Source organism: Brienomyrus brachyistius, chromosome 18 (genome assembly GCF_023856365.1).
Source record: "Brienomyrus brachyistius isolate T26 chromosome 18, BBRACH_0.4, whole genome shotgun sequence".
Lineage (NCBI taxonomy): Eukaryota > Metazoa > Chordata > Actinopteri > Osteoglossiformes > Mormyridae > Brienomyrus > Brienomyrus brachyistius.
The window spans coordinates 3,004,438-3,032,245 of record NC_064550.1 but is presented as its reverse complement, the minus strand read 5'-3'; the positions used below and the strand labels follow the sequence as shown (position 1 = coordinate 3,032,245).

Here is a 27,808-nt window from a genome sequence, read left to right as displayed (position 1 = left end):
CTGCCGCTTAATGTGCTGAATGTGTTCTGTCTGTAAATGTATACTTACACTATATTGGCAAAAGTTTTGGGATACCTGCCTTTACACACGCATGAACTTTAATGACATCCATCCATCCATTTTCCAAACCGCTTATCCTACTGGGTTGCGGGGGTTCCGGAGCCTATCCCGGAAGCTATGGGCACGAGGCAGGGAACAACCCAGGATGGGGGGGCCAGCCCATGGCAGGGCACACTCACACACCATTCACTCACACATGCACACCTACGGGCAATTTAGCAACTCCAATTAGCCTCAGCATGTTTTTGGACTGTGGGGGGAAACCGGAGTACCCGGAGGAAACCCCACGACGACATGGGGAGAACATGCAAACTCCACACACCTGTGATCCAGGCGGAGACTTTAATGACATCCCATTCTTAATTCATAGGCTTTAATATGGAGTTGACCCATCCTTTGCAGTTCTAACAGTTCTTCAACTCTTCTGGGAAGGCTGTCCACAAGGTTTAGGAGTGTGTTTATGGGAATTTTTCATCATTCTTCCAGAAGAACATTTGTGAGGTCAGACACTGATGTTGGACGCGAAGGCTTGGCTCACAGTCTCTGCTCTAATCCATCCCAAAGGTGTTCTGTCAGGTCGAGGTCTGGGCTCTGTGCAGGCCAGTCAAGTTCCTCCACACCAGACTCTTTCATCCATGTCCTTATGGACCTTGCTTTGGGCACTGGTGCGCAGTCATATTGGAACAGGAAGGGGCCATCCTTAAACTGTTCCTACAAAGTTGGAAGCATGAAATTGTCAAATGCTGCAGCACTAAGAGTTCCTTTCACTGGAACTAAGGGGCCAAGCCCAACCCCTGAAAAACAACCCCACACCATAATCCCCAAAACTTCACCAAACTTCACACTTGGCACAATGCAGCCAAGCAAGGACCCTTTTGGTAACCGGTAAACCCAGACTCGTCCATTGGATTGCGTGATTCCTCACTCCAGAGAATGTCTCCAAGAGTCCATTTGCATCATCCGTCGCTTGGCATTGCATTTGGTGATGTAAAGCTCGGGTACAGCTGCTCCGTGATGGAAACGCATTCCATGAAGTTCTCTATTCACTGTTCTTGAGCTAATCTGAAGGCCACATGAAATTTAGAGGTTTGTAGCTGTTGACTCTTCAGACAGGTGGCAACTTCTGCACAATGTGCGCCTCAGCATGCGTTGTCCTCACTGTAATTTTACATGGCCTACAACTTTGTGGCTAAGTTGCTGTTGTTTCCAATTGCCTCCACTAACAATTGGCCGTGGAATATTTAGTAGCGAGGAAATTTCATGAATGGACTTATTGCACAGGCGGCATCCTATCATGGTACCACGCTTGTATTCACTGATCTCCTGAGAGTGACCCATTCTTTCACAAATGTTTGTAGAAGCAGTGTGCATGCCTAGGTGCTTGATTTTATACACCTGTGGTATTGGAACACCTGAATTCAGTTATTTGTAGGGGTGTCCCAATACTTTTGGCAATTTAGTGTGTTATTTAAACATTCTTCTAAAATCAAAATAAAGTTGTTAGTCTGCTATATTTATTATTTAGGTTTTTGTGCAGAAGGAATAGTGGCTTGTCCTAATGACAGAGAAGTAGTAGATGTACATTCCTTAAATTAACTGGCTATTCAAATACAGATGAAACCTATGATCCTCAGTTATTTTCACTGTCTACTTCAATTAGTATAGATTAAACATGCTAAAGAGAAACCTTTAAGTTCTGGCAGTGGTGGCCTAAAGGTAATGCACATTTGTAACCAAATGATTGCTGTATTGAATCCCTGACCAACAAAGTACCACTGGGGTACTTTGAGCAAGGTACTGCCCCAAGCACTGCTCCCCAGGTGCAGAATTAGCTGTCTCCTGCTATGTCATGATGTGTAAATGCAGAGGACATATTTCTTGTTGTGCACCCTGTGCTATGGTGTGTATCAACTATTCACTTTCCCTTTAAGGGCTGAGACACCAGAGACGTATTTATGGTAGAAGTTGGGGGGGGGAGATTCAAGTAGCTTTGAATGAAACTGGAAGACTTTTGGACTTTTTTAACAGCCAACAGCAGTCCAGTAATCAAAAATGGCTCATTGATGTTAGGATGTGTATGTCATAGAAATCAATAGACAACCCTATGCTGTAGTTGATTCTGTAAAATTTAAAGCATTCCCAGTCCAACTAACAGATGTATACGAAATATAATGCCGACTCCGCAATAGGCTGGGGGGAGACAGAGCACATGTACATTTTTGTTCCAGTCCACCACCTGCATGCCTGAGTTAGGTAATCAAGGAATGATAAATGGCACAAAGTTCAAGGGTATATTGTATATATTGGAAACTTGATTCAGTTTGCAAAAACAAACTTAGGCTTGGTAGGAAATTCATGTTTCAGCAGGACAGTGCTAACAAACAGTGGGCCACAGCGGCTGAGTCGCGACGGCGAGTGTTGTCGAGTGAGAATGATAAAACACACAAAAGACAATGGAAGCATGTTGTACGGCCGCCATGAAACACTGCTAATCAGCATAAATGTGATGGATGTTTGATTCCTCTCTGCTGCCCTTGCAGCACATCCAATAAATAATAGTGCATCTCAGAATCTGAGGAAAATTACATCCTCCAAAACACAAAAAATTTAAACCTTCCACCTGCACAAATTTAGATAATATATCCAACGACATCAGAATCATTCTGAAATATACTTTGCCTTATGAACTATAACATAACACGACGAAATAAAAGAAATTCAATTATTTAAAAAGAGTAATCAGCGATCGCAAGGTTTTCTTTTATTTTTCTTCTAGTATATGAAATAGCAAACCAAATACCATAAGGCTTCCTTCGGTCAGCTGGCTGGTGTGAGATTTTCAGTTATAGACAAGTCTACATATACATTTACATGCATGTAAGAGTTTTATTACCTTGTAAATAGCCTGTAGGTCTTGCAAACTACCTTAATGCTTTTGATGTAGGTAATTTTAGGTTTGTGATGGGATAATAGATTTGCCGTAGGATTTCTTGTATGAGTGTGAGAATCTGAAAGCGTGAGTGTCAGGTCAGATGCGCAAGAGCTGGCAGGCCTGATTTCATGAAATATGTTACGCATTAAGGAGCAGACCCCTCTGAGGATCATGAACTTTCGGAAAGATGAAAGGTGGAGGTCACATGCAGAGTCATTCGAATGGCAGGCATGGTTGGGAATCGGACGGATCAGACTTCGGAAATGGATGCTGGTTTGGAACCTTTCTGGTCTAAGCTAGTGGAGGATAGAGTTGAACTTACTTGGAGAACATACAAACTCCACACACATGTGACCCAGGCGGAGACTCGAACCCGGGTCCTAGAGGTGTGAGGCAACAGTGCTAACCACTGCACCACCATGCTGATCCCTTATCACTTTCAATGAACAAAAAAATAAGATACTTGGACAAAATTTTTGGGAGCCGTAATCTATATTTTGTACCCCATTTGTGGCAATAACTGCAATCAAATTCTTTCTGGAGATCTGAATGAGAATCATACACTTCACAACAGATAATTTGGCCCACTCCTCTCCTCCCAGTTACAGAAAGAGTTTCATTTTCTTCCAGAAATATCCAGTTAGATTCAGATCAGAACCCACAGCAGGCCACTTCAGAACAGTCCAATGTTTTCTTTTCAGTTATTCTTGGGTGCTCTTAGTTCTACATTAGGACCTGCAACTGATACAGATTTCTAACACCGGGTAGTATGTTTCACTCCAGGATGCCTGGATGAGCTTCTCATTTCATTGTGCACTGAACAGATTCAAGGCACCTGGTGCCAGAAGTAGCACAGCAGCCTCATAATATTACTGAGCCTCCTCCATGTTTCACAGCAGGGATGTTGTTCTTTTCCTTGATAACATCTTTATGTCTTTTGTGAATAGAGCTGCTGTGACTTACCAAGAAGCTCTCGTTTTCTTTCCATCTGTCTAAAGGACATTCTCCCAGAAGGCCTGTGGCTCGACAAAATTTTAGAGGTGTAGTAAACTATAGCCAGGCTTTTTTGTGTCCATCTTTTGCAATCGGGGTCATTCTGGGATTTCTATCATGGAGCCTACTTTAATCCTGGAGGTCAGCCTGGATCTGGTCTGACGTTTTCCACGCTTCATTCTCCACCATTCAAACTATCCTTCTGTTTAATCTGGGGTCAATTTTCCTCTTACAGACACATCCAGGGAGATTTGCCTTTGCTGTGGTGACCAGAACATGAAGCTCTTTGGCGATAGTCTTGCCATGAACAACTGATTCGCTTTCTACGCAGCTAATCTACTGAAAGAGGATCCATGCAAAAGAACAGCTACTGTACCTTTGCCTAATAACTTAATTTACACTTGACGTGAACAAATATGCTGCAACATCTGGACTCAATCACATATGCTGTAATCCAGGTTTTGTCTGTATGTTTCTGCATCTGACACCAGTATCCGCAACCTCACTGCTCAGATGTAATAAAACTCGCTCCATTTGTCTGTCAATAACTTTCTGATTTCATAAGGTGCAGTACATGAGACTGTATTCAGTTGTCTTGCTGATAGCAGTAGTACAGCACAAGGTTGCATGCTCTCCTACTCACTGCATCTTCTGTTCTGCTTCTTGTGCCTTGCATCGTGTCCTTTTTCTTATCTCTTCCTTTAATGAGTGACATATTGATTGTGCGTTTTTATTACTTTTATTACTAATCTTTCCCCTTACCTCCCTATGTCTCCTCTGGTCTACATAATTAAAAAAAATCTAACGGTGCTTGTCAGAAGAACAGCCAATGTCATGATATCAAAGGAATTGTCTGCAGACCTCTGACACAGGATGGTGTCAAGGCACAGAGATGGGAAAGGGAATCAATGAAATGGAAGAAGCTCAGAACCACAGAGTCTTCCTCGAGTTCGTTGCCTAACCAAACAGAGCAAACGAGGGAGAAGGGGGATTTCATCAAACAGTGCTTTTTGATAGAGTGGGCTGAAGGAGCCTCGCTTCAGCAAAAGGCCAAGTGGGTGGCACAGTGGGCTAAGCCTCTGTATCTGTGATTGGAAGGTTGTTGGTTTAAGCCCGATCTCTGTAGAACAACTATATCTGTGGACTCTTGAGTAAGGTCCTTGAGCCCCACCTCCACGGGTGGCAGTCCTTCCTTGCCAAACTTGCTCTCGCTTGAGGAGGGTGAAAAGAGAATTTTCCAATGAGGGATCAATTAGATGTCGTTATTATGAATAGTTAAAAGCTGTAAGGAAACATATTGTATGGTGTAAGGAAAGCAGGATTTAATTCTTTGACTTGAATGGCAATCATAAAGCATAATACCATTCCTGCACAGAAGTGCAATGGTGATGGTGGTAATGGGTTCATGCACTGAGCCTCTGTTTGGAAGGTCAATGGTTAAAATCCCAGGGTTGACACCATTGGGCCCTTGAGTAAGGTCCTTAAGCCCCAGTTGCTCCTGGGGCTGTCTGACCCTGATTTATTTATCTATTTATTTATTTTTTATTTTTTTTAAAAAAAGGGCTGTCGCTTTCAATAAAAGCATCTGTTAAATAAATTAAATGTAAATGAATTGCAACTTCCTGTGGAGTTTCCCAGCAGCTGCGATTGGTAAGCTTGTAAAAATCAGGGCAAAGATAAATGAGTCAAGTGAAATCCTTAAGGAAAACTCATTGAGAGCTCAGGACATAGGCTGGAACACAGATTCACCTTCCAACGTGACGATGACCTGACGTAAGGCAGCACAGCACAGAACTGGCTTCGGGGCAAGTTTGTGTATGTCCTTGAATGGTCCAGCCGGAACCTGTACGTAAACCCAGTTGAATGTCTCTGGAAAAACCAGAAAATAATGGCACTTTGACGCTCCCCGTCCAACCAGAACAAAGGGTTTTGCGGAATAGATCCCCAGATTCTGGTGTGTTTGGGGGTTCTTCATGTGCTACACATGCCAAGTGTTTTCAATCAGATGACTGAGGCAGGTTGTGATCGTTTTCTGAGGTAGCAGATCCTGATTCTTATTGAGCAGTGAGCAGTGATGCTCTTTGAGTACAAGGCCCAGAGCTTCATTTTGGACTCTAACTTCTGGATTTGAGGGGCTGGGATTAGTTTCCTTGTGCTTTGTTCTCAGAAGCTGATCAAGGCTGGCTTTAGGGTTCTAAGTGCAGGAGTTTGGTTCCAGCAGTGGTGGGCAGGGTTCCGCTAACCTGCTAACCCTTAATTAGCAAGGCTAACTTTTTCGTTGGTGGATTAGGATTTCTGCTAACTTTGAAAACTGTTAGTGGACCAATTAGCTTCTGCTCAGTTTAGTTCTGCTAACTGTAAATCTGCTAAAATTTTGTTCGTGGGTAAATGAAGTTTAACGTGTATAAATCCTAAAATCACACATTTTTGTTCCAGTTTGCTGTGAGTCTAATGTCTATCTGGCATCCTGTTCGGTGACTGCTTGTAAACACAAGATGTGATTGGCCGATATTTAAGGTAATCTGAGATAAATGTAAACGAGTAAAGATAAAGTTCATTTAAACTGGGATACCCTGAACTAAGCAGAGGAATGGGACCAGTGTCATGAAGTTGGATTTCTTTGCTTAGTTGCATAAGTTGTCCACATAGATTTTTCAAATGGATCTGGGTAAATGGCTTGGCTTGTTTCTGTGTTCAAGATCTTGATTTGAGTTCTGTTTGAGTTTGAGTTCTGCAGCTGGTATTTTGGGCAACTGGCATCTTATTTTAGGTTTGTTGGCTGTATGTTTTTAGCCTGATTTCCCATTTTTCCTAGCTTTCTGATCTTCTGCACTTGAGTCTGCGTTTTGTGAGCCTCACCCTGGAACCACCCATTCAGCAGTTTCAATCTCCCTGGGTTACCTGGTAATCGATAGGTATCATCCAGTGGTCTCAGGAAGCACTGGGGGAGACACTCTGGCACTATGGATAGATGGCCCCTTTCAAGGTGCTTTATCTTAGCTAACTTAAGTACCGTGCACTGCAGTGAAAGTATACGGTATGCATTAACAGCTCTCAATGTTTGTACTTGAGTAAATGTGATGTTTAATTTTAAAATAGCATATGTATAGTGGTATATTTATTATACTGTTCTTTTAAAAATATTAAAAGCAATTCTTGTTCTGCCTCAGCAGTAACTCCAGGTCATACCAGGTCTTCTGCACTTCTCTGCTTCACCATGATAGTGCAGTGGTCACTACTATCAATGCAAAAGTGGCCAATGCTTTTTAATATGTCCTTCTCCTGTCATGCCTCTTTGATCATGTCTAGGGGCCTACGGACTGACCAACTATAGATGAGTTCAACAGGCATAGGTGTAAATCCCAGGGAGAGACAGGGGGGTCAGGAATCCCCTTTATGAGGGCTGCCCCCCTATATATTTTTGCTAAGCTAAGTATTTGATTTCAGATAATATATTCACATGTACTGAAAGCACTTGTGCAAATTGCACATGTGTGCAATGCATTTTTAAGTTTCGAAAGATTTCTTCCCCCCTCTCCTTCACAGTGGTTTGATCCACTGTCTGCTATCCCTGATCCCACTATTATACACATTAGGCTAATATGAGTGTCTTTGAGTGACTTTGCAAATGTTCACTTAAAACAGTGGATGTGTCAAATATGTTTCTGAATAACACACATTTACATTTGTAACCAGACTCCATCTTGTTCACTCTGTTACCTTGTGGGTGAATCTTTAGGTTAATTAGCTAATTAATGGATGTTTCTTCTCTCCTTCTGTAAATAAGCTGCATGGTCTTTGTGTGCTGAAATGGCAAAACGGAAAATGGACATATGGTTGTTTTTCAGTGCAGCAGAACGCCAAGTAAGTAAAAAAGTCCCCAGTACTATCAGAGGAAATTTGATAATATCTTGATAAGAAAAGAATGAATGTATTTAAACCATTTGAACATGCCGATCTTAACTTATTTACCAATGAATTATCTAGTATATGGAATAGCAACAACGGTTTCATCTATATACATTCAGTACAAGTACAATAGTACTTTTGGGGGCATCTTTTGTGTCCCCCTTAAAGGAATTGCTCTTGAGACATTTTTCTCCTTATTGTCCCTCCCAATTAAAATTTTCACCAATTTCAACAGGAAACCTCACTATAGACAACCAGGCATGCAGAGCAATGTATCGTGAAATGCAAAAGCTTGCATAGTAAATGCCATAAATCTCTAGTAATAGAACATTATAAATATAGAACTCTAAAGAGAGACAGGATGATCTGTCTCATGACACATGCCAAAAAAAAGCCTGTCATGACTAGGTGCCCTATGTTGCATTTAACTGTTATCAGTCACATTATTGGACTGCATAGGTCACCGCCGGATCACCATTCATGCCCTATTTGAGGCTTGTGCTGTAGCAGTGAAGGACTCAACCAACCTCAGCAGCTGTCTTGAGACTTTGCTATGAAAAAATGTAATAGTACATACTTACTTAATACATTAATTAACCAGAAACTAAGTGTTAGTTATGGACTGATCATTGACATGCTTATTCATCGTTAATCAGTCATGACAGATCATGTACTACATTCAGGAACTGTATTAGTTGCGCTAACTAATTAATTAATAATTAACTAATGTCATCAGAATTGACTAATGATGAATTAATGTATAATTAATTAATGAATGCATTAAGTATGTGTACTACATTGTGTCACTGTTTGGGTGGCATGGTGGTGCAGTGGTTAGCACTGTTGCCTCACACCTCTGGGACTCGGGTTCGAGTCTCCGCCTGGGTCACATGTGTGGAGTTTGCATGTTCTCCCCATGTCCTCGTGGTGTTTCCTCCAGGTACTCCGGTTTCCCCCCACAGTCCAAAGACATGCTGAAGCTAATTGGAGTTACTAAATTGCCCGTAGGTGTGTGAGTGAGAGTGAATGGTGTGTGAGTGTGCCTTGCGATGGGCTGGCCCCCCATCCTGGGTTGTTCCCTGCCTCGTGCCCATTGCTTCAGGGATAGGCTCCGGACCCCCCACGACCCAGTAGGATAAGCGGTTTGGAAAATGGATGGATGGATATAGTAGCTGCTTGGGATAAATGTTTCATTAATGATGAACAAACATGAGATCAGTATTTCACTTGTGTTATTCATGACTTGTTCCTTCAGTAGTTCAAAAAGGCTTACAGAATGAACAGATATAGTAACAAATAAAGTAGCTGCTTCAGTTAAAAGATACAATTCATCAATAATTAATAAACATAAGATCAGTATGTAGCTAAAACTTAGTTTGTGGTTAATTAGTACATACGAAATAGCATAATACTAAACAAATAAAGTGTTACTAGATTTAGCAATATACATTGCTAAAGGAAGAAATAGATAATAAAAGAAGAAGGGGAATAGAGTCTAATCAGAGGATGGGTGGGATGTTGCTGCTGTGGGGTGCTGGCCGGACTCGTAGTTGCTGCTAGAGCCTTTCTGATGGAGCGAGAAACTGCAGCAGCAGTGGGAACTCATCCAGAAATACACAAAAAAATCCTGGGGACTGCAGATTGATGCAGCACTGCAGAACTGTAGAGGGGAAATGCAGACGCACACACACACAGACACACTGCTGAGTTGCATTGCATCAAGGTGAACAAGGTCAGGACTGATACAATAAAGCTAACAGAATGTTTTCTTTCTCATACAAATGAATTAGATTTATTTTACCACATAAATACAAAATCTGCAGAATATAATTACGTTTCTGTTCCATTAACAAACAATGGCTGCATTTTTTAAATAGTACACAACAATACTGATCTTCTGCCCAAATTCAGTCTTTCCATACATATTTTGCTAATACATTTTATAGCACAGTGCAACAAAACACATTTTGCAAGTAAATGAGAATAAGGGTAGCCATAACAAAATAAAAAACAAATAAATATCACAATAAAATGGATTGTTTACTTTTGTTTTAACAAGTAATATGACCATTTTAAAATCTCTACGAGTCATTCATAAACCAATATAAAACAGACATACAATGTAATAGTGTAATGATGCTAAAGTACAATTTTTAAATTAATTTCAAGAGGTTAATTAATTCTTCAAATTCCACCAGCTTGTACAGGAAGCTGTTACAACTGTCTTCATCTTTTCCTTCTGTTGACTAAACAGCCTTAACATTGCATGTGTTGACCTTTATTAACTGTTGTGTTGACTGTCCCTTGTCTTGTGTGCGCTACACCTCTGTCTATCTTATCGTGCCGATAGCATATTGCAAATCTGGCAAATCTAGCATATTGCACCAAAGTAACTCTGCTTGTGTATAACCTATTTACTGAAACAACCTTTTAAAAAAAAATTTCCTTTTTGCTTCCTGCTCGGGTCATCAGCTAGACTCAGACTCACAATCTGCAACAGTGTTCCAAGAACAGAATGGTTTACACAATCCTGTCTACTGACTCTGCTTAAAGGGGGTCATTGAATAATTTTGTATTCTAGTACTTCTTCATGTTTTTTCATGCAATTTGTCTCTTGACAAATTATTGTCAGTTACACTGCACTTGTACACATATTCATAACATATCTGTGTCTACTTATCTCTAACAATATAATTAATCCCAACACATGATTAAGATATCTGCTGATACAAACCTAGTGAATTCTTCACGGAAAACATGCTCTGGTCCATGCTGTCATTCTGCCTCCTCTGAGCTCCCAGGATACACCACTATGCAGTTTAGACAGAATCTGGCGTTGTGTGGATCAAGGTGATCTGCATTTCTTTATTGTCTTCTGCAGTGCTGTTACAGTGACCTGGCTCCGAGGCTTTGCCTTCATGCACGTCTTCTCGCTGTTTGTCATCTACCTCATGGCTTTCACCAGGAAAGCACTTCATGTAGAACATGCATGTGAACAGTCTTCTTTGTATGTACCCAGAGATGTATGTGAGAGGTTGAATACTGTACAGCTATAATTTCAGATATAAACAAACACCTTGTCTTTTGCCTATAACACTGCCACTGTTTGTACAGTTGACAAACTCCTTGGTTTTTAGCACACAATTCCCATTGTTGCATTCCCCACTGTCATAAACATTTGAATGTTTGGTTGCGCTTTACTTGAGGTAACATGAATAATGCAGTAATACATGCTCACTTAATGCAATAATTAACCAGTAGCTAAGTGCTAGTTACATACTGATCCCATGCTTATTCATCATTAATCAATTGTGACAGTTCATGTAATCCATTCAGGCACTATATTCGTTAGCAGATACCTAATTAGTTATTAATGGTAGGACTTCACTTGAGAGCAAAACTTACTTAACTCATTTACTACTCAAGAACAAATCATGAACTAACGTAGGTTTCCCCATTAAATACGTGAACTGTCATGATTGATTAATGATGAATGGACATGGGATCAGTACTTAACAAACACTTAGTTACTGATTAATTAATGCATTCAGTAAGCGCGTACTACTACATTATTCATGTCCCCTCAAATACTTCCCAAAAGCTCAAGAACATCCTTAATAAGTAAAAGTACACTGACTTCTTAATATGAGACTGATTCCCTGCCACCGCAATTAATACCTGACCTTAACTATGTTACTAAGTGACCTTCACCATCAGTTAATCCAAAATCCAATTCACTGATTTATATTACACTGACAATTCTGCTATATATGATTGCATTTGTGGGTTAGCTATGAAGGCGGAACTCAATCATAATTATATTTCGCAAACCATCTAATCTTTGAAAATATAGGGATAGGTGTGAATTCCTCTCTAACAATCCAAAATATGCTTTTTGCCTCAAATACAATTAAAATCAAATTTTAAAAAACAACATTTATTTATTCAAAAGTCTGATCTGTCATGAAAGCTTACATACCATGCCTTCACAAGTATTAGCGTACCTGCTGCACTTCTGCATTAAATTGGTTCACACGGTGAAAGGAAAGATGCATGCCTTGGCAAGGACAACATGTTTTCCACCATTTCTGCTTTAATTTCTATCACAAGCATGCCAGATGCATGCCATAGAAAAATATAATATAATAGCCATACTGTAGGTGTCAAGTACTGGATATATAGGAACTTTAAGGGCTGACTTTATAATTTACTATGGGTAAGAACCTGCACTGCAGAAATCCCCTGATCTAGCACTCCTTAACACAAAACTGCCTACGTTTGCATTCGCTTCCAAAACTCAAGGAGGAATAATCAAACCAGAGAGAGAGAGGCAGTGATCCAAAAAAAGACTGAGGTGAAGTTGAGTAGGGGCCAGACGCTGAGTAACTGAGAGTGAAATGGACAGTGGGGGGGCCCTCACGTCTACCTGAAATGTTATAAATACAAAAACATCATAAATACACACCCCAGTGCACTCAGATAAAGTTTCATAAATTTTTTAAGGCTGAAAAAAATTGAATGAAATTCAAAAAAAAGGAAGGATTGCAAATTTTTTGCAGCATCATTTTTCGGGTGAAAATTGATCATTCTTTGAAAGGACAGAACCCCAATTAAGACTTCAGTTAGGCCCCCCTCTTCATAAATGCCCCAGTCTCCTGCTCTTCTTCCCCCTTTTTATAGTCTGGGACAGACATACTATCCCAGAACTCCATGCTGGACTCACCTCCCTTTCGAGTCATTCATAAAATTCTAAAATCTAGGTGACTCATCAAGAAAATTGCGGACTACATCCTGCTTTATCTACTGCTTTTGTGTGAACAAGGGAATTTGCTTTTCTGTTAGAGGCAGTGAAGTTGTGAAGTACTACAGGACCATTTATATTTGTCCCCGGCTAATGCGGGAAGGACTGCAGCCTTCTCTCTCTCTCTCTCTCTCTCTCTCTCTCTCTCTCTCGTTCTCTTGCTCTTTTTTCATGCTCACTCTCTGTGCACCAGAATGAAGGAGGGAGGTAAGCATTCCTCTGCCGGACATCAGCTGATTGACTAAGTCATCTCTTAATTTTTTTTGGGTCTGTGTCCCACCCCCTTACACACTCACTCCCCACACCCCTTACCTCCGCTGATCTCCATCGGACTCCTTCTCAGAGGAGTGTGCAGGGTGTTGACAGGCAGGCAGGAACTGCACCAGGGAGACAAACATGGAGACCTGGATAAATGGAGTTCTGCACAGGTGTACGCACTTCAGGGATATAGTGCATTGCGGTCTTTTTATCGGCTTGCTTTTAGGTAAGGTTACAAACTGCCTGTTATCTCTTCCTCATCCCTGCCTTTCTATCTGCCCCTCTCTGTCTCATGTTCACCTGGCCGGCTGCCTGCAGTGGGGAGGCATGAATTGTGCTGATCTCTGTCCCTTTTCAAGTGTGCAGATTTATGTGCCATTGCAATCAGCTCCATAAAAAGTACTTGGAATGTGCTAAAAATGCGTATTTACATTGTCGGGATTTTCAAATATATGACGAACATTTTTCATTAGTCATTGTATTGTTCTGTCCGAGTTTCATCTTAGTTTTTTCTGTGTGTTCATGCTTTGTGTAAATCTCTATTTTTCATGCAAGAGGGCTGTATTTCCCACTTTCTGTGCCTGATCTGTAATTTCTTTTTTTTCAGTACATCTTGACAATATGTTCAATCTAATATTCAGTGAACTTTAATGAAAATAACTTTCGACGCTGCCAAACAGTGATATGGCTGTTTTTATATGGGTATATACGTTTAAGATATAATGGCCGGTTTTACAGACATGCTTTGGCAATAAAGTGGCCGGTTCCCTGAAAACACTGCTGATAAAAACTATGGTACCGCAGTCCGCAATCTTCTAGAGGAGTAAGGAGAAAAAGTTCAAAACTGCGTTAAAATAGACATTCGCTCGCTTTGCTTGCAGGCTGGAAGACTTTTTTCTCCAGTTACTCTCTTTGTCATTTTAAATACCTTTTAACTTGAGTTGTTTTAAAGTACAGAAATACATACATTACTTATTAAATCGGCCTCAGAACTCTGCTCTGTGTGTGTTAAGTTGATCTCCTGGTGATGTATAGGGTTTCCTCCCGCGATCCGCGTTCATGCAGCTGGGATATTTGGTTTCTCTAAATTCCCTGTAGTGATTGACTGCATTGTGACACTGCACATATTACATCCCAAGCACCGGGGGAGGTGCTGCTCATGTCGCGTCCGCTCACCTTTTCATTAGAACAGCTCTGTGGGATAGTGCCAAGCTGCATGTCCCTTTAATAAGTTTGCCTTAACTGGAAGGTAGAATCTGATAAAGGGGAGCTGAGAGTCATCAGGAGAGCTGGAGCTGTAGAGGAGAAAATATGGTTTCTTATTCTCTAATATTTGTGCTTTGTATTTTTATAATTTGTTCATCATATATACCACATCCCTTGTTTGTTGCATACACCCCGCATTACTCCCCACCAAACCTGGAAACACGTCATCTCCCACTCATCCATACCAGCCATCGCATTCCTCATTTCAGGATTGGTTATCCATTGCTTAGATTATGGCAATTACCATACTCCCTGGAACTTAATTGGATCTCCAACAGACCGATTGTGTTCTTGTAGGATTCGGGTATCGTTATCATCATCATATTCTTACTGCTTCTCCTCGTGAGGGTTGCGGTGGCAGCTTGCCAGGCAGATCAGCCCTAAACACTCTTTCAAAGGTCAAAAACTCTTGCCCAAATATTTCACAGACGCTGTGAGATATAAACCCTCCAGTATGTTCTGGGTTTGCCCCAGGAATTCCGCTCATTGGGATATGGCCGTTACATCTCGTTTGGAAGTCAGCTGGCATCCTTCTTAGATGACTATTCTTCATCCAAAGGCGCAGCGGCTCCATTTCGAGGATATTTCGGGTTTACGATATCCTCACCAAGTAGCCTAGCATCGCGCTGGAAATACCTCCTTTCGCTTGCCTGTATGCGTGACCTTGTTGAGTAGGATATTACTCACGGTTCATGAGCATAGGTGCAGATAGGGACGTAGCCACATCCCACGACTTACCTCCCTCTTCACCACTATTAACTTGCCTGCAGAACCACAGCCATCAATCTGTTCTACCTGTCAAATTCACATTCCCTCCTGCTGTCATTGTGAACAAGATCCTACGGTATTTGAGGTCTTTGACTGAGGGCATACTCTCCTCCTCACTGGAAGACAATAGTCCACTCTTGTATGGGAGAACACTGTAGACTCAGTACTGATTCTCGTCTCAGCTGTTTTACATTTGGCACAAAACCCTTCAAGTATATTCTGGAGGTCCTGGTCAGAAAAGCACAACATAATCTGCAAACAGCAATGATGTCACCTCTAGCTTCCCATACTGTACACCATTCTAGTGTTACCTTGATATCCTGTCCATGAAAATCACAAACAAAAGTGGAGACAAGACATACCTTGCCAATAGCCACTCTAAACTCCGATTTCGTGCCAATTATGCAAACACAACTTTTAATACATTCAGATAGGAGCCGAAAAGCATGCAGTAGACGTCACAGTACCCCATGTTCCCGAAGGACATCACACACTGCATTACGAGGCATGCAGTCATATGCCTTCTCTAAGTCTGCAAAGCACATGTAGACTAAATTAGCACATTCCCACAAATCCTCAGACGGAAATGTGAGGGAGATTGCAATCTGCATTGTTCTTCTTGAATCCTATTATTGACTATTGGGTGCAGTGTCCTCTCCAATGTCCTGGCATAGGCTTCCTCTAGAAGGCTGAGATGTGATCCCCACCAATTGAAACACCAATTATAAAAACCACCATTGTTTTCCAGTCCAGGGGTACTTCCATAACACACCATCCTAATTTCCATGCCACAATGGACAGCTGTATCAGCCACATCACCCCAACAAGATCCAGTGCTTTTGATATTTCTGGATGGAATTCATCCACCCATGCAGCTTTTTCTCTCTGGAGTCCTATGAGTGCCAGAGTGATTTCAGCTCCAGTGATTCAGATCCACCAGACGTTTCCAACACTGTAACCTGGTGAGAGGGCACCATGAGTTCTTCAAAGTGTCCTTTCTTCTGCTCGCCAACACTCTTCAGTTGCACTTCTCGTCACCTGCTGAACACAGCTTGATCAAGGTCCTGCCTCCCCTTAATGAGGCATCTAATGGTCTTCCAGAACATCTCTGGGTACACTCCAATGTCATCTACAAACTCTTTCCATGCACAAGCTTTTGCTTCCGCTGCAGCTCTTTTGGCATGTCGCTATGTGTCAGTGGTCCTGCCGGGAGAATTCCATGCAAACACTTCCTTGAAGGCCTCCTTCTTCAGGTTGCCTCACATTCAATTTCCACTAACAGCTCTGAGGTTTTTCACCTTGAAAAACTCCGGTCTGATAGACTTCATCTCTGATAAAAAGGTTTGCTTCTAGAGTCCAAACTATGCATGGAGGAAAGACTGGGTCATACCTTTCTATAGCCTACACTAACTCAGAGACTTTTCCCACAAATCCACTTTATCTTAATATTGAACATACTGCTATACAGTGACTTGTATATTCTCATGTTATATTTATACCCTGTATAACCATATGCATCACAATATATTATGTCAATATGTACACGTGGACTGACATTCCAATCAAGGTGTACTCCTGCCTTGTGCACTTAGCTTCCTGTGTTATTATTATTATTAGTTTCAATCTGTGCTCTCAGTGCCCTGAGCACTGTGTGCCTGGCTTGCTCTCTTTTCATCATACCTATTGGGATATTCTGAGTTTTGTATCATCGATTGTCATGCTACATTCCGTGCTGATTTGAACAGCTATGAGGTCACCATGTAATACTTCTATTCCTTTCTTACTGCATTGCTTACCACGGTCTACATATTTTGCTTTCTTGGTTTATCTGTTTATTTAATCACATATTTCTGTGATTAATCCTGTCAAGAATTAAAATTATAATCAAAAATATTAACACATTGAATTCCAAATTAATGTACACTACCAGTCAAAAGTTTTGGCACAGACTGAGATTTTCTACATTTGCATGTTACTCACTTAACAATTACTGGAAATACACAATATTCTTTAATAACAAATAAATTTACAGTATGTTTACCATTTGAGTTTCTTTCAAGGCATTCTTTCTACAAAGAACATTAAATACTGCTCTAAACCAAACTAATGCATTTAAAGGGCAGCCTAGAATTTGACTCTGCCATCACCACATAACCAGTTAACAGGATGTCAGACATGCACTTTTACATACTTTTTCTATGTTATAAAGGAAACCTGTTCTATTTGGGATATATTTTCATTTATAGTTGTAATAATGCTTAACAAGAAAAAAAATTGACAGTTTATTAGATAAATGGATAAGTGGCAAAAATTTGTGGTAGACAAAAATGTTTGTCTGGTCGTGTACAATTAACACCAAGTGGAGTATATGGGTCATTGGAATGAATTCTCTCATTTTTGAAATTATACAACTTAATTGTCTAAGCTGTCGATTTTGCCTCTGGGGTAAATCAGGTGTTGTGACCATTTATTTCTGTAATGTAATTAACAAGAGGAGGTGGCATGGTGGTGCAGTGGTTAGCACTGTTGCCTCACACCTCTGGTACCCGGGTTCGAGTCTGTGTGTGGAGTTTACATGTTCTCCCCATGTCGTCGTGGGGTTTCCTCCGGGTACTCCGGTTTCCCCCCACAGTCCAAAAACATACTGAGGCTGATTGGAGTTGCTAAATTGCCCGTAGGTGTGCATGTGTGAGTGAATGGTGTGTGAGTGTGCCCTGCGATGGGCTGGCCCCCTATCCTGGGTTGTTCCCTGCCTCGTGCCCATTGCTTCCGGTATAGGCTCCAGACCCCCCACGACCCAGTAGGATAAGTGGTTTGGAAAATGGATGGATGGATGATAAGTAACAAGAGTTACAGATGAGAATAAAAGACAGAACTTACAAAAAATTTAGCAGATATTATATACATCTTACTATAAAAATTGGCTGTTTATTGTTGGTTACATGAAATAAAATTTTAGGATTTTGTAGTAGTTTTAGTAATTTTGTGTTACTGATTTTTTGCTGCCTATTTTTTATCTACTGCTCTACATTAAAAACAAACACTATACTTCCCCAAAAGATTTTTTTTCTCCAAAATTCTTGAGAATACAAGAATGACTCACATTTTAATTTGTTTAATGGTTAAACTTAAACTACAATGTACAGATTTCCAACAAAAATACTTCTTGTAAGCAACTATGCGCTGAATTTCCGTGCTTTCAAAAAGACTTGATGGACAGATGGCATTAAAAAGGATAGGGTACTGTGTGATAAGTAGGGATGTTAAACGATATTTTTTTAATCACATACCATGGTGATTAATGGTGTATACCACACGTAGATATACTAAACAGGCCAAGAAAAACATTTATTCCCATCAGTGTGATTGATGCAAAATCTTAAACCTACTTGGGAAATGACTAAAAACAGTAGCCTGACAACCACTGAAAGTGCACTTTATAACATGAAAGATCACAAGATTTTAAGGTATAGGCCCTAAGTAGAATAAAATAAATCTTATACATAAGTCTTACTTATTTATTGTATCCTATGTATGCCTCCATCTGCAAATGCTTTAAAAATAAACATGCCTGGCGCCTGTATCACAAAGCGAGATTTGTTAATTAGCTAGATAACTTGTCATATTAGAGGTAAATGGACTTTATCTCTGTTCACATACATTTAGCCCAGACTAAATCTGACATGCTATCTTGCTAAACCAAAAATCCAGCTTGGTGATACAGGCTCCAACGTAACATCAGCTTCCCTATGAGATGCTAACAGAATGTTTTGGCTTTATTTTATTAAGGTTATTACGATTATAGCTGACCATTCCATTCATGTTACAGCACTCTCTGGGGTTAACAGTGTGCCACTCTGGACTGGGCATCTGGGTATGTTGGCATTAAAAGCTATTTATTTTATATCATTAATCAATTATGAATACAACTGAATTACTAATGATCAATCAATTTGATCTCTATCTGTTAGGGGGGCAGACACTTTAAAATCTAGGGTGACCTGATAATCCATGTCAGGGAGGACACTTTGAGCCAGGACAGGATTTGCAAACTACCATTTCAATTAAAAGGACCAGGATTTAAGGATTTAAGTTCCCGCGGTCTGCTGATTGGTCAGTCTCCGACAATCATGCGTGCATCACTAACGTTAATGTGAAACAGCTGGGTAAGTCTTTCAATCCAAGAAACAAACCAATCAAAACTGAGAAAAACTGAAGTTATTAGCCAAGAACAGGAGCCTTTCAGTTTCCAAGCAGTTTGTAAAACCTGAAGTAGCTCAAAATTTCCATCTTGACATGGATTATCTGCTCAACCTATTGAAACCTCACATTGTTAATGCAATGCGCACAAGGACTCGAACCTGATGCAAGCACTTACAGGGAGCCAATGGAGGGAGGCAAGAAATGCTGTAACATGCTGTGCATTTTGAATCTGGAGTGGTTTCACAACTGATCTTCTTAACGTTACATGTCATCAGGAAATAGCTGTAACACGGCTACAGTGGCTGGTAATCTATCACTTCTCCATAGGTTCCACCTTTTAAAGGCTGCGTTGCTGGTGGTGTTTGCCATTCCACTCTGTGCTGTCTTTGCCATGTCATTAACCAATTCAATTCAACTGTGATTTGATTGTTGCATAATCAACTTGGATCACATATCGCTAATTTAAATCTTCACCAATTTAAACTATGGTGCCTGATCATTCACTTATTACAAGTAATAGGCAGTTATGTGTTCTGAATGTTCTTTGAATATAATATGTATGAGCTGAGAGTAGATAGAGAATGTTTGATAATATTGTTTGATAACTTTTCCATATTATTTCGATGAATTCATTTTACTAGTTTATGTATAGAGTAAAAATTCTAATTTACATAAATTGAAAATCTCCAAGGGGTAATGAAAAAGAAAATGGAAACTGTGTCAGTTTAATAATTCTAGTTGCCTTTAAATAACAATAGGAAATAAGAAATGCTTAAATTATGTCATTTTACCTGTGAATTGACAGCTTTATTACAATAAAACTGTGGTCTAAGTAATGTGGTCTAACAGATCTTAAAATAAGTCTGGCACAGTGCACTACATTTGTATGATATATAAGCTGGTACTCAATACACTAACTACGTCTAGATTCATTGCTTTGCTGCGGCACTGGTACCAGTGCTCACCAGTGCTCTGGCTGGCCATTTTGGCAGCTGCATCTTGTTGGATTAATAGTAATTTGTAATTTTGCTTGTTCATCTCTCATAGCCCTGAGCAGAAACATACACTAGTGCAGTCTTCTGTACCAGTTATGTGAGACCCCAGAGAGTGGTGACTTTATGGTGGAAGTACAATCAGCATTAAATTTCACATCTGCAAGCAAAACAGGGGCCCCAAAGAAAACATAACCCTGATCACAAGTTCTTCCTTATTGATCATGATGGGAATACAGTCAGCAGGTTCGTAGAGACATACAGCTGGCAGATTCAGCAGATCATGAGGCTGACCCTGTGCTTGGTTATTTGCAGCCTCAAAGAACCTGCAGTCATTTGTTAGTGAATTGAATATTCTGAAATGAAACTTATTTATACTGGAATATAATTGGTAACACTTTCCTTTAGGGGGAACAACTGTTAGTACTCAAGTATAAATCATGAACAAATGCAGTCACTGCAAAGTTCAACTGCAAAGTTCGACAGTTATGATTATGATTGATTAATGACGAATGTACTACTACATTATCTGTGCCTCAAATTTAGCATCACTAAGTCATTTATAAGTGCAATTGACAGATAAGTAAAGATTCATTTCATTTTGCTGCAGTCCACAATCATTCATAAAATGGGAGGTTTTATATTTTGTATAGTTTATTGTAATTTATTCCTTTAGAAAAATACCTAAATAAGATAATTCATTCAACTTTCCATTTGAACTGTACATCAATGGACCTGCGATGTTTTTTTTTTTTTTGTTGAATACATGTTGGTGGTGTAGATACTGCAAAATGTACTTATATTTTGGTTGCTGAATTACAGCAATGGCAACACTTTCTATGGTTATACATTATGTTTAGTTTGGACTCTGGTTATTCCTCACTGCCTTTTTTCTTTTTTCCTTGCTTCAGGGATATGGCAAGTCACAGCCTTGGAGATGTCAGTGGGCAAGATACCCTTCATTGAGGCAGTGAACGGCAGCACTGTGTTACTGCCCTGTACGTATGCAAGCTGCATTGGCATTAAAAACCTCTACTTCAACTGGCAATATGATGACAATGGCACCATGGAGAAGGTGAGGTACGATCCAAGCCACCATGCGCATTCATTCTTGCATAGTTTGCTTGTACTAAAACTCAGTTAGTCATGTATACTTTTTATCTGTAGTTTGTATATATCACTATCTTGGCAATTGGGCCACCTGGCCATTACAGCAACTTTTATGACGTCCCATTCTAAATCCATAGGCATCAATATGGAGTTGGTCCCCTCTTTGCAGCTATTACTGCTGCCACTCTTCTGGGAGGGCTTTTCACAAGACTCGCGATCTCCGTTGTAGTTCATCCCGAAGGTGTTCGATGCCCAAACATGTCTTAATGGACCTTGTGTTGTACACTAGGGTACAGTCATGCTGGAACAGTAAAGGTCCTTCCCCAAGCGTTTCCCCTAAAGTTGGAAGCACAGAATTGTCCAAAATGTCTTGGCATGCTGAAGCATTAAGAGTTCCCTTCACTGGATCTAAGGGGCCAAGTCCAATCCCTGAGAAATAACCCCACACCATTATCCCTCCTTCACCAAACTTTACAGTTGGCACAATGCAATCAGGCGGGTAAAGTTTTCCTGGCTTCTGCCAAACCCAGACTTATCCATCAGACTGCCAGATAGAGAAGCGTGATTCATCACTGCACAGAACATGTTTCCACTGCTCTAGAGTCCAGTGGTGGTGTGCTTTACACCACTGCATCTGATGCTTGGTGGTGTATTTGGTGATTTGAGGCTTGCGTGCAGCTGTGGTCATGGAAGCCCATTAAGCACCCAGCACACACTTTTTTGTGCTGGGTGTAATGCCTGAGGAAGTTTGGAACTCTGCAGCTATTGAGTAAATGGAGCATTGTCAACTTTTACTCATTTTAACGCTTCCACTTTGCAATACCACTTATTGTTGGCCATGGCATATTTAGCCGAGAAGAAATTTCATGAAACTTACTGCAAAGGTGTCATCCTATGACAGTACCACATTTGAATTCACTCTTCAGAGCTCTTCAGAATGATCCTGAATCTGTGGCTAGGTGCTTGATTTTATTGTTGTACCGGAATTCAATGATTAAGAAGTGTGTCCTATCTATCTATCTATCTATCTATCTATCTATCTATCTATCTATCTATCTATCTATCTATCTATCTATCTATCTATCTATCTATCTATCTATCTATCTATCTATCTATCTATCTATCTATCTATCTATCTATCTATCTATCTATCTATCTATCTATCTATCTATCTATCTATCTATCTATCCATCCATCTTCAATGTCCACTTACCCTGTACGTGCACAGAGCCTACCCCAGAAGTTACAGGCACAAGACAGGGAATAAGTCAGGATTGGATACTAGTCTGGCACAGGCATACACCCACGTATGCCACCATACCACCAGATATAGATTACAAGTACTACTCGAAAGTATACCTGGCTAATTCATTCTTAGTCTTGGTTTGCAAGTACAATAAGACCTTTCCAGTAAATCAAAATGCAATGGAAACAAAAAAAATATTCAGGGCTGGGTTTCCTGAAACCTTCTTAATGCTACGTCATTCGTAAATTCTACTTTAAGTTGTTTCTTAATGCTCCAACACGTTTCCTGAAACGCTCTTAGTAAGTATATCTTCCATATTCTGTTGTAGAATTTGTATGAGCTTCTCTTAGCTGTCTCTCATTGCTGTTGTCAGCTCGTACTGCTCATTTAAAATAAGACTAACATCGTTAACGGTACAGTTTCGTAACCAAAAATCACTTAACTAAAAAAATGACTGATCCATATGATGAAATGATTATGCCTGATACATGACCATAGTCTTCATTAGGTTACATCCTTGAGCTTTGAATGCACAGCAAATTGGCCTTACTAATACGAAGATTCGTAATATAAGATAAGGAACATGGTGTCGATTATGTATTTATTTATAAATTGGGAAGGAATGGGGAGGATGTTCTGCTGCTCTGATATTGTGGTGGACACATTCCCCCTATTTCCGATTGCCCTTGGAAATGCACACACCTTTGTAAATGTGCCAAAGTCACAGTATCAAAACTTTAGGTCATGAAGTTAATTTGAGTCGACACTGCGGGTTTATTTATATATTTCTCTAATACATTTTTCTCCAAAAAGCACCCTGGAATAATCCTTAGTAGTCAGCACTGAAGCATATAGCACATTCTCTCTCTCTTAGGACAGTAACGTAACCTTTCTTTCAGCTATTGTGCCATTGCTTGTCCCAATATCAATGACATGTACACATATTGGTGCATGTAGGTGTTTTATAGAACAAATAAAAATAGGTGGTGATACTACAATCCCCTGAACCTTACGGTATGTAACAGTGGGTTTGTGCATTTTACAGTATATTTCCCTTCTCCCCAGTTCTGATTAATGATTCCTGCAGTGTTATATTTATAAAAAAAACACCACTGTATCTCATGCAGCAACCAAGCAGTTGCTGCATGGAGGGAATAATCAATTCTTAAGCCATTAATAATAATTGATACTTTATTTATCCCTGTAGGGAAACTGTCTTTACACCTTCCTCAACTTCCTCTTTGTAGAGGAAGTTGTTCATGAAGGGCAGCCACCCACAGCAGCTCCCAGGGAGCTGGGGGTTAAGGGCCTTGCTCAAAGGCCCACAGACATGCTGAGGTTAGATTTGAACTGGTAGCCTTCTGATTACAGGTACACACTGAACCACACACAATGTCACCCAAGCCGTTTTTTTTGGCACATATTTAAGGTCGCTCTTAAGAAGCTCTCTCTTAAGCAGTATCTTAAGAGCTGGCCAGGAAACATACATAACATACAAACATACAAAACAATAAACAAAAAAAAAAAACCTTTCATAAGATATATCTTTAGAGTCTTTGTAAGACGCTACAGCCTCACCATTATCGGGAAACCCAGCCCAGATTTTTATTCTTAACAGTGCAGTTTTAAGAGACATATTTATTGAAACCAGGCCCGTTGAAAACTGTGGAGGAGATGAGCTGTGAGAACAAATTCCGAAACAACACTGGGCTGCGAAAATAGATGCCAGCTGAATCAGAAAATAATTGTGCCCCTGTTAATGCACACACATAGGCACCCACACACTTATTATCGTATTATCCAATAGGCAACATCATTAATTATATAACCAAAGTGCAATATCCCCATTGAGTGGGTCCCTTCATAAACACCCAGGGTTAGCATTATCGTTAACAGTCCCCTGTTGCTGCAGTAACATTTGCCCACCTCCTCAGGTGTGCGAGGCGGTGATCCCTAATGAGAACATGGAGCCGCACGTGAACGTCTTCCGGGAAAGGGTGGAATTCGTGGGCAGTAGCAAAACCAGCAACATCTCCATCCTGCTGTGGAATATAACCTTTGACGATGAAGGCCAGTATACCTGCTATGGCCGCAACCCCAAGGAGAAGGGAAGAAATCACAGTGCAATCTTCACCCTCATCGTCGTGGACAAGTGTGAGGACCTTAATATTCCTAAGAAAAGAACATATTTGCTAAAAGAAAAAAGAAAAAACCTGAAAGGAGAAAATCTTTACTATTATACATTTCGCTAACATAATTTAGCTATGATTCTACAAAGCATTGGTTGGGGAGGCCATATTATTTATTTCCCAATTTGTCCTTATTAATACAAAAATTTTGCCACTTTAAGGCTTTCATTTTTCTAACAGAATACCTTGAAATGCATGGATCAAAGATCATTGAGATGAATGGAAAATCTAGATAAGCTAAAATAGCCAGTGTCATGGGCGTTAATTATGGCCAATTATGTCCCCCCCGCCCGACTGCCAATAATCAAAACCACCCAATACAACCCCATGGACTCTCTTAAATGTGTGGATACTTCAACCCCCAGTATTCAACCCAAAGTTATGCCTTAGGCCAGTGTCTACGCATATCCAGTGTTTTTTTAGCATTAAGCACCAGGAACAAGGCCCAGTACACCTAGTAAGAAGTCCTAACAGTTTTTTGCAGGTGCTGCTTTTAGCGACATTATGTTCGAGGAGCAGCTCGCATTACTAGGTGGTTCAAAAATATGGCACAGTTCATGTGTTCCTAGGTGGCCCTGAAAGAGAGTGAAAAAACATGCGGTCAAATGAAAGGGGGTACGGTGGTACAGACAGGGTAAGACTAGCAGCAGAGGGGGGAAGGACTGAGGCTGGGATGACAACTGGTACCTCCAGAAATGACTGAGCATGGAGGAGAAGAAGTGAAAACGCAGGATGAAGTGAAGGAAACTTTTGTTCACTGGCAAAACAAAACACCCAACATAGCAATTTATACTATATCTGGGGATGAAAGACAGTCACACAAAAACAAACTCATTAGTCCCCTTCCTGTGGTAGAACCTGCCCCCCTTACAAACCGATTCTGCCATCTTGAAGAGCTCAGAAAGAGAGTGGTGACCTACCCAAAACGTCAAGAACAGTCTCATTTAATTCTACCCAATTAGTCTACAGTCTTGGAAAGTCTTCAATTTATTTTGGAATGGGAGGATTAAATATGTGTCAAGGCATCTGTCGCGAGCTTCTTCCACAATTAAACAAAGTATGAATAGTTAATATCTTAAGAGACGACATTAGTAAATGACTACTAGTTGTTTTTCCTTTGACGGTTAACTCATTACTTTTCCAATATTTTTCCCCTTCCTCACGTTCTCTGCCGACCTTGTCGAATTTCGCCAGTGAGGGTGGTTGACAACACGCTGACCCTCATTATCGCGGCGGCAGTGGGCGGCTCTATTGGCTTGTTAATGGCTTTCATGTTGTTGAAGAACTTCACTCTCTATGTCCTCGCCAAGATCGAAGAGAAGAAGTAAGTCACAGAGAGTGAAAGTACGGGGTGAAACAAATGGGTGATGTGTTAAAGGAGGGTGTGTACGGAATTTACTACAGGGACAGTTTTTTGAGAAACGTAGCTTGTCTCTGTTTGGGAGGGTAGGAGTCATTACTTATTTAAAGGAGTATCTGGGGGGTTCCATAGCTGTAAGTCCTGGGTAAATGTTAGCCTTCCATTTATCTTACGATCTTTGATTATTTTTTTTTCACAGCAAAGAGTGCCTCGTGAGTTCCTCAGGGATCGATAACACAGAAAACGGCCTCTCAGGATCAAAAGCTGGATCCAAAACACCAAAGAAGGCATGAAATGTGTTACATTTGTTTATATGACTGTGACATGAACATCTATATATGCAAATATATGTGGCAAAATAGCATATATTCACTTTTTTTATGGGCTATTTCCCCAAGTATTAGGTTTAACAAATCCGTACAACTAATACATGGCTTTAACTTCGCAAACATTTATTCAGGACTTTCTCATAGGTCATTGCATAAGAGAGAGAACTTTTCAGTTTAAGTTTTTAAAGCAAATAAATGACATTCAGGTTATCTCCCTCCTGACACTTAAATGCATTTTACGAAAACCAATTCTAACAAATGAAATGCATTAGAACTCTTTTATGATTTATTAATGTGTAGGAAATTTGACAATTGGATTTATTATTGTTAGATTGGTAGATTATAATAATACAAAAGAATGTTTTCTAGGCCCTCTTTTGAATTGATTAACTATAACAATTGAAATAACATGAAATAGTTGTTCAAAACTTTACGGCAGTGTATCACTGCCCCCATGACAAAAATGAAAAAAAAAAGCTGGCCTGTCATTTTCTTGTCATGGTGGTACAATATGCTGCTGTACAACCTGAAGTTGATTCTTACAAAATGTACTGTTTTGTTCAATGATTATTTATTCCTTTAAAACTTAGAATCGAATACATGTTTACATACTATGCCATAGTACTTTTTTAAACAAATATTTCACATAAATATTTACATTAAAATTTAACTGTTGGGTATTAAAATTGCCATAAAATTAATCATGGAAAATGAAATAGATAGTGTAATAATCTCTAAAGCAATAAAGGATATTTATGGCTAGAAAATACACTTTATATATTTTAGAAGGATCTAACACGTGAGTTTATCGTCATCAAATTTATTTTGATGATGCTCGTCTGAACCTCATAAGGCATACATATCATGAATTAATCAGTTAATTATAATGTTAAAAAAAACGTTTTTTATGTACATTAACATGCACTGGAAAAAGCATAGCCATAGAGCAGAATATAGGATGTCTAAACAAACACATACTGTCGCTACTGTGCATGTCAGATTTACTAGAATTAAGCTTTAAAAATAAGTGATTAACAACTTGAAGTTTGAAGTGCATACCAGGATTAATTATATGCATATAATCTTTTTCAAGACTAGAAAGTACTTAATTTTAAGCAAATGCAAGAAAAGGAGGTGTGGCAATAGCAATCTACTGCTGAATCCTTCTCTAGCCAAGTAAGGTTATCTTTGCTTGACATTAAACACAGGTGCCTGTAATCATTTCTTTCCCACTGATGCAAGGGAGGGTGAAAAACAATGCAAATAAATATGCTGCTACAACATGCAAAATAAAACTACTTTGCTGATGAATTAAAAAAAACAACCAGTTCCTATATGAACTATATGAAAACTTGATGATGCTGCTTTTAATATTTAACCAGTGCATTTTAG

At 39.9% G+C, this 27,808-nt stretch overlaps 1 protein-coding gene across 2 annotated transcripts; it reads left to right on the top strand.

Moving 5' to 3' along the window:
• Positions 1-12,891: 12,891 nt before the first annotated feature.
• LOC125712673 (sodium channel subunit beta-4-like) lies at positions 12,892-27,411 on the top strand. 2 transcript variants are annotated; one of them, XM_048982970.1, is made up of 5 exons: positions 12,892-12,902; positions 21,094-21,257; positions 24,473-24,692; positions 25,922-26,051; positions 26,287-27,411. In XM_048982970.1, exons 2-5 carry the CDS (start codon positions 21,120-21,122, stop codon positions 26,378-26,380), a joined length of 582 nt encoding a protein of 193 aa, XP_048838927.1. In that variant the 5' UTR covers positions 12,892-12,902; positions 21,094-21,119; the 3' UTR covers positions 26,381-27,411. The 2 variants fall into 2 exon arrangements, with proteins under 2 accessions (XP_048838927.1, XP_048838926.1); XM_048982969.1 differs by lacking the exon at positions 12,892-12,902 and adding an exon at positions 12,960-13,179.
• The last annotated feature ends 397 nt before the right edge of the window (positions 27,412-27,808 follow it).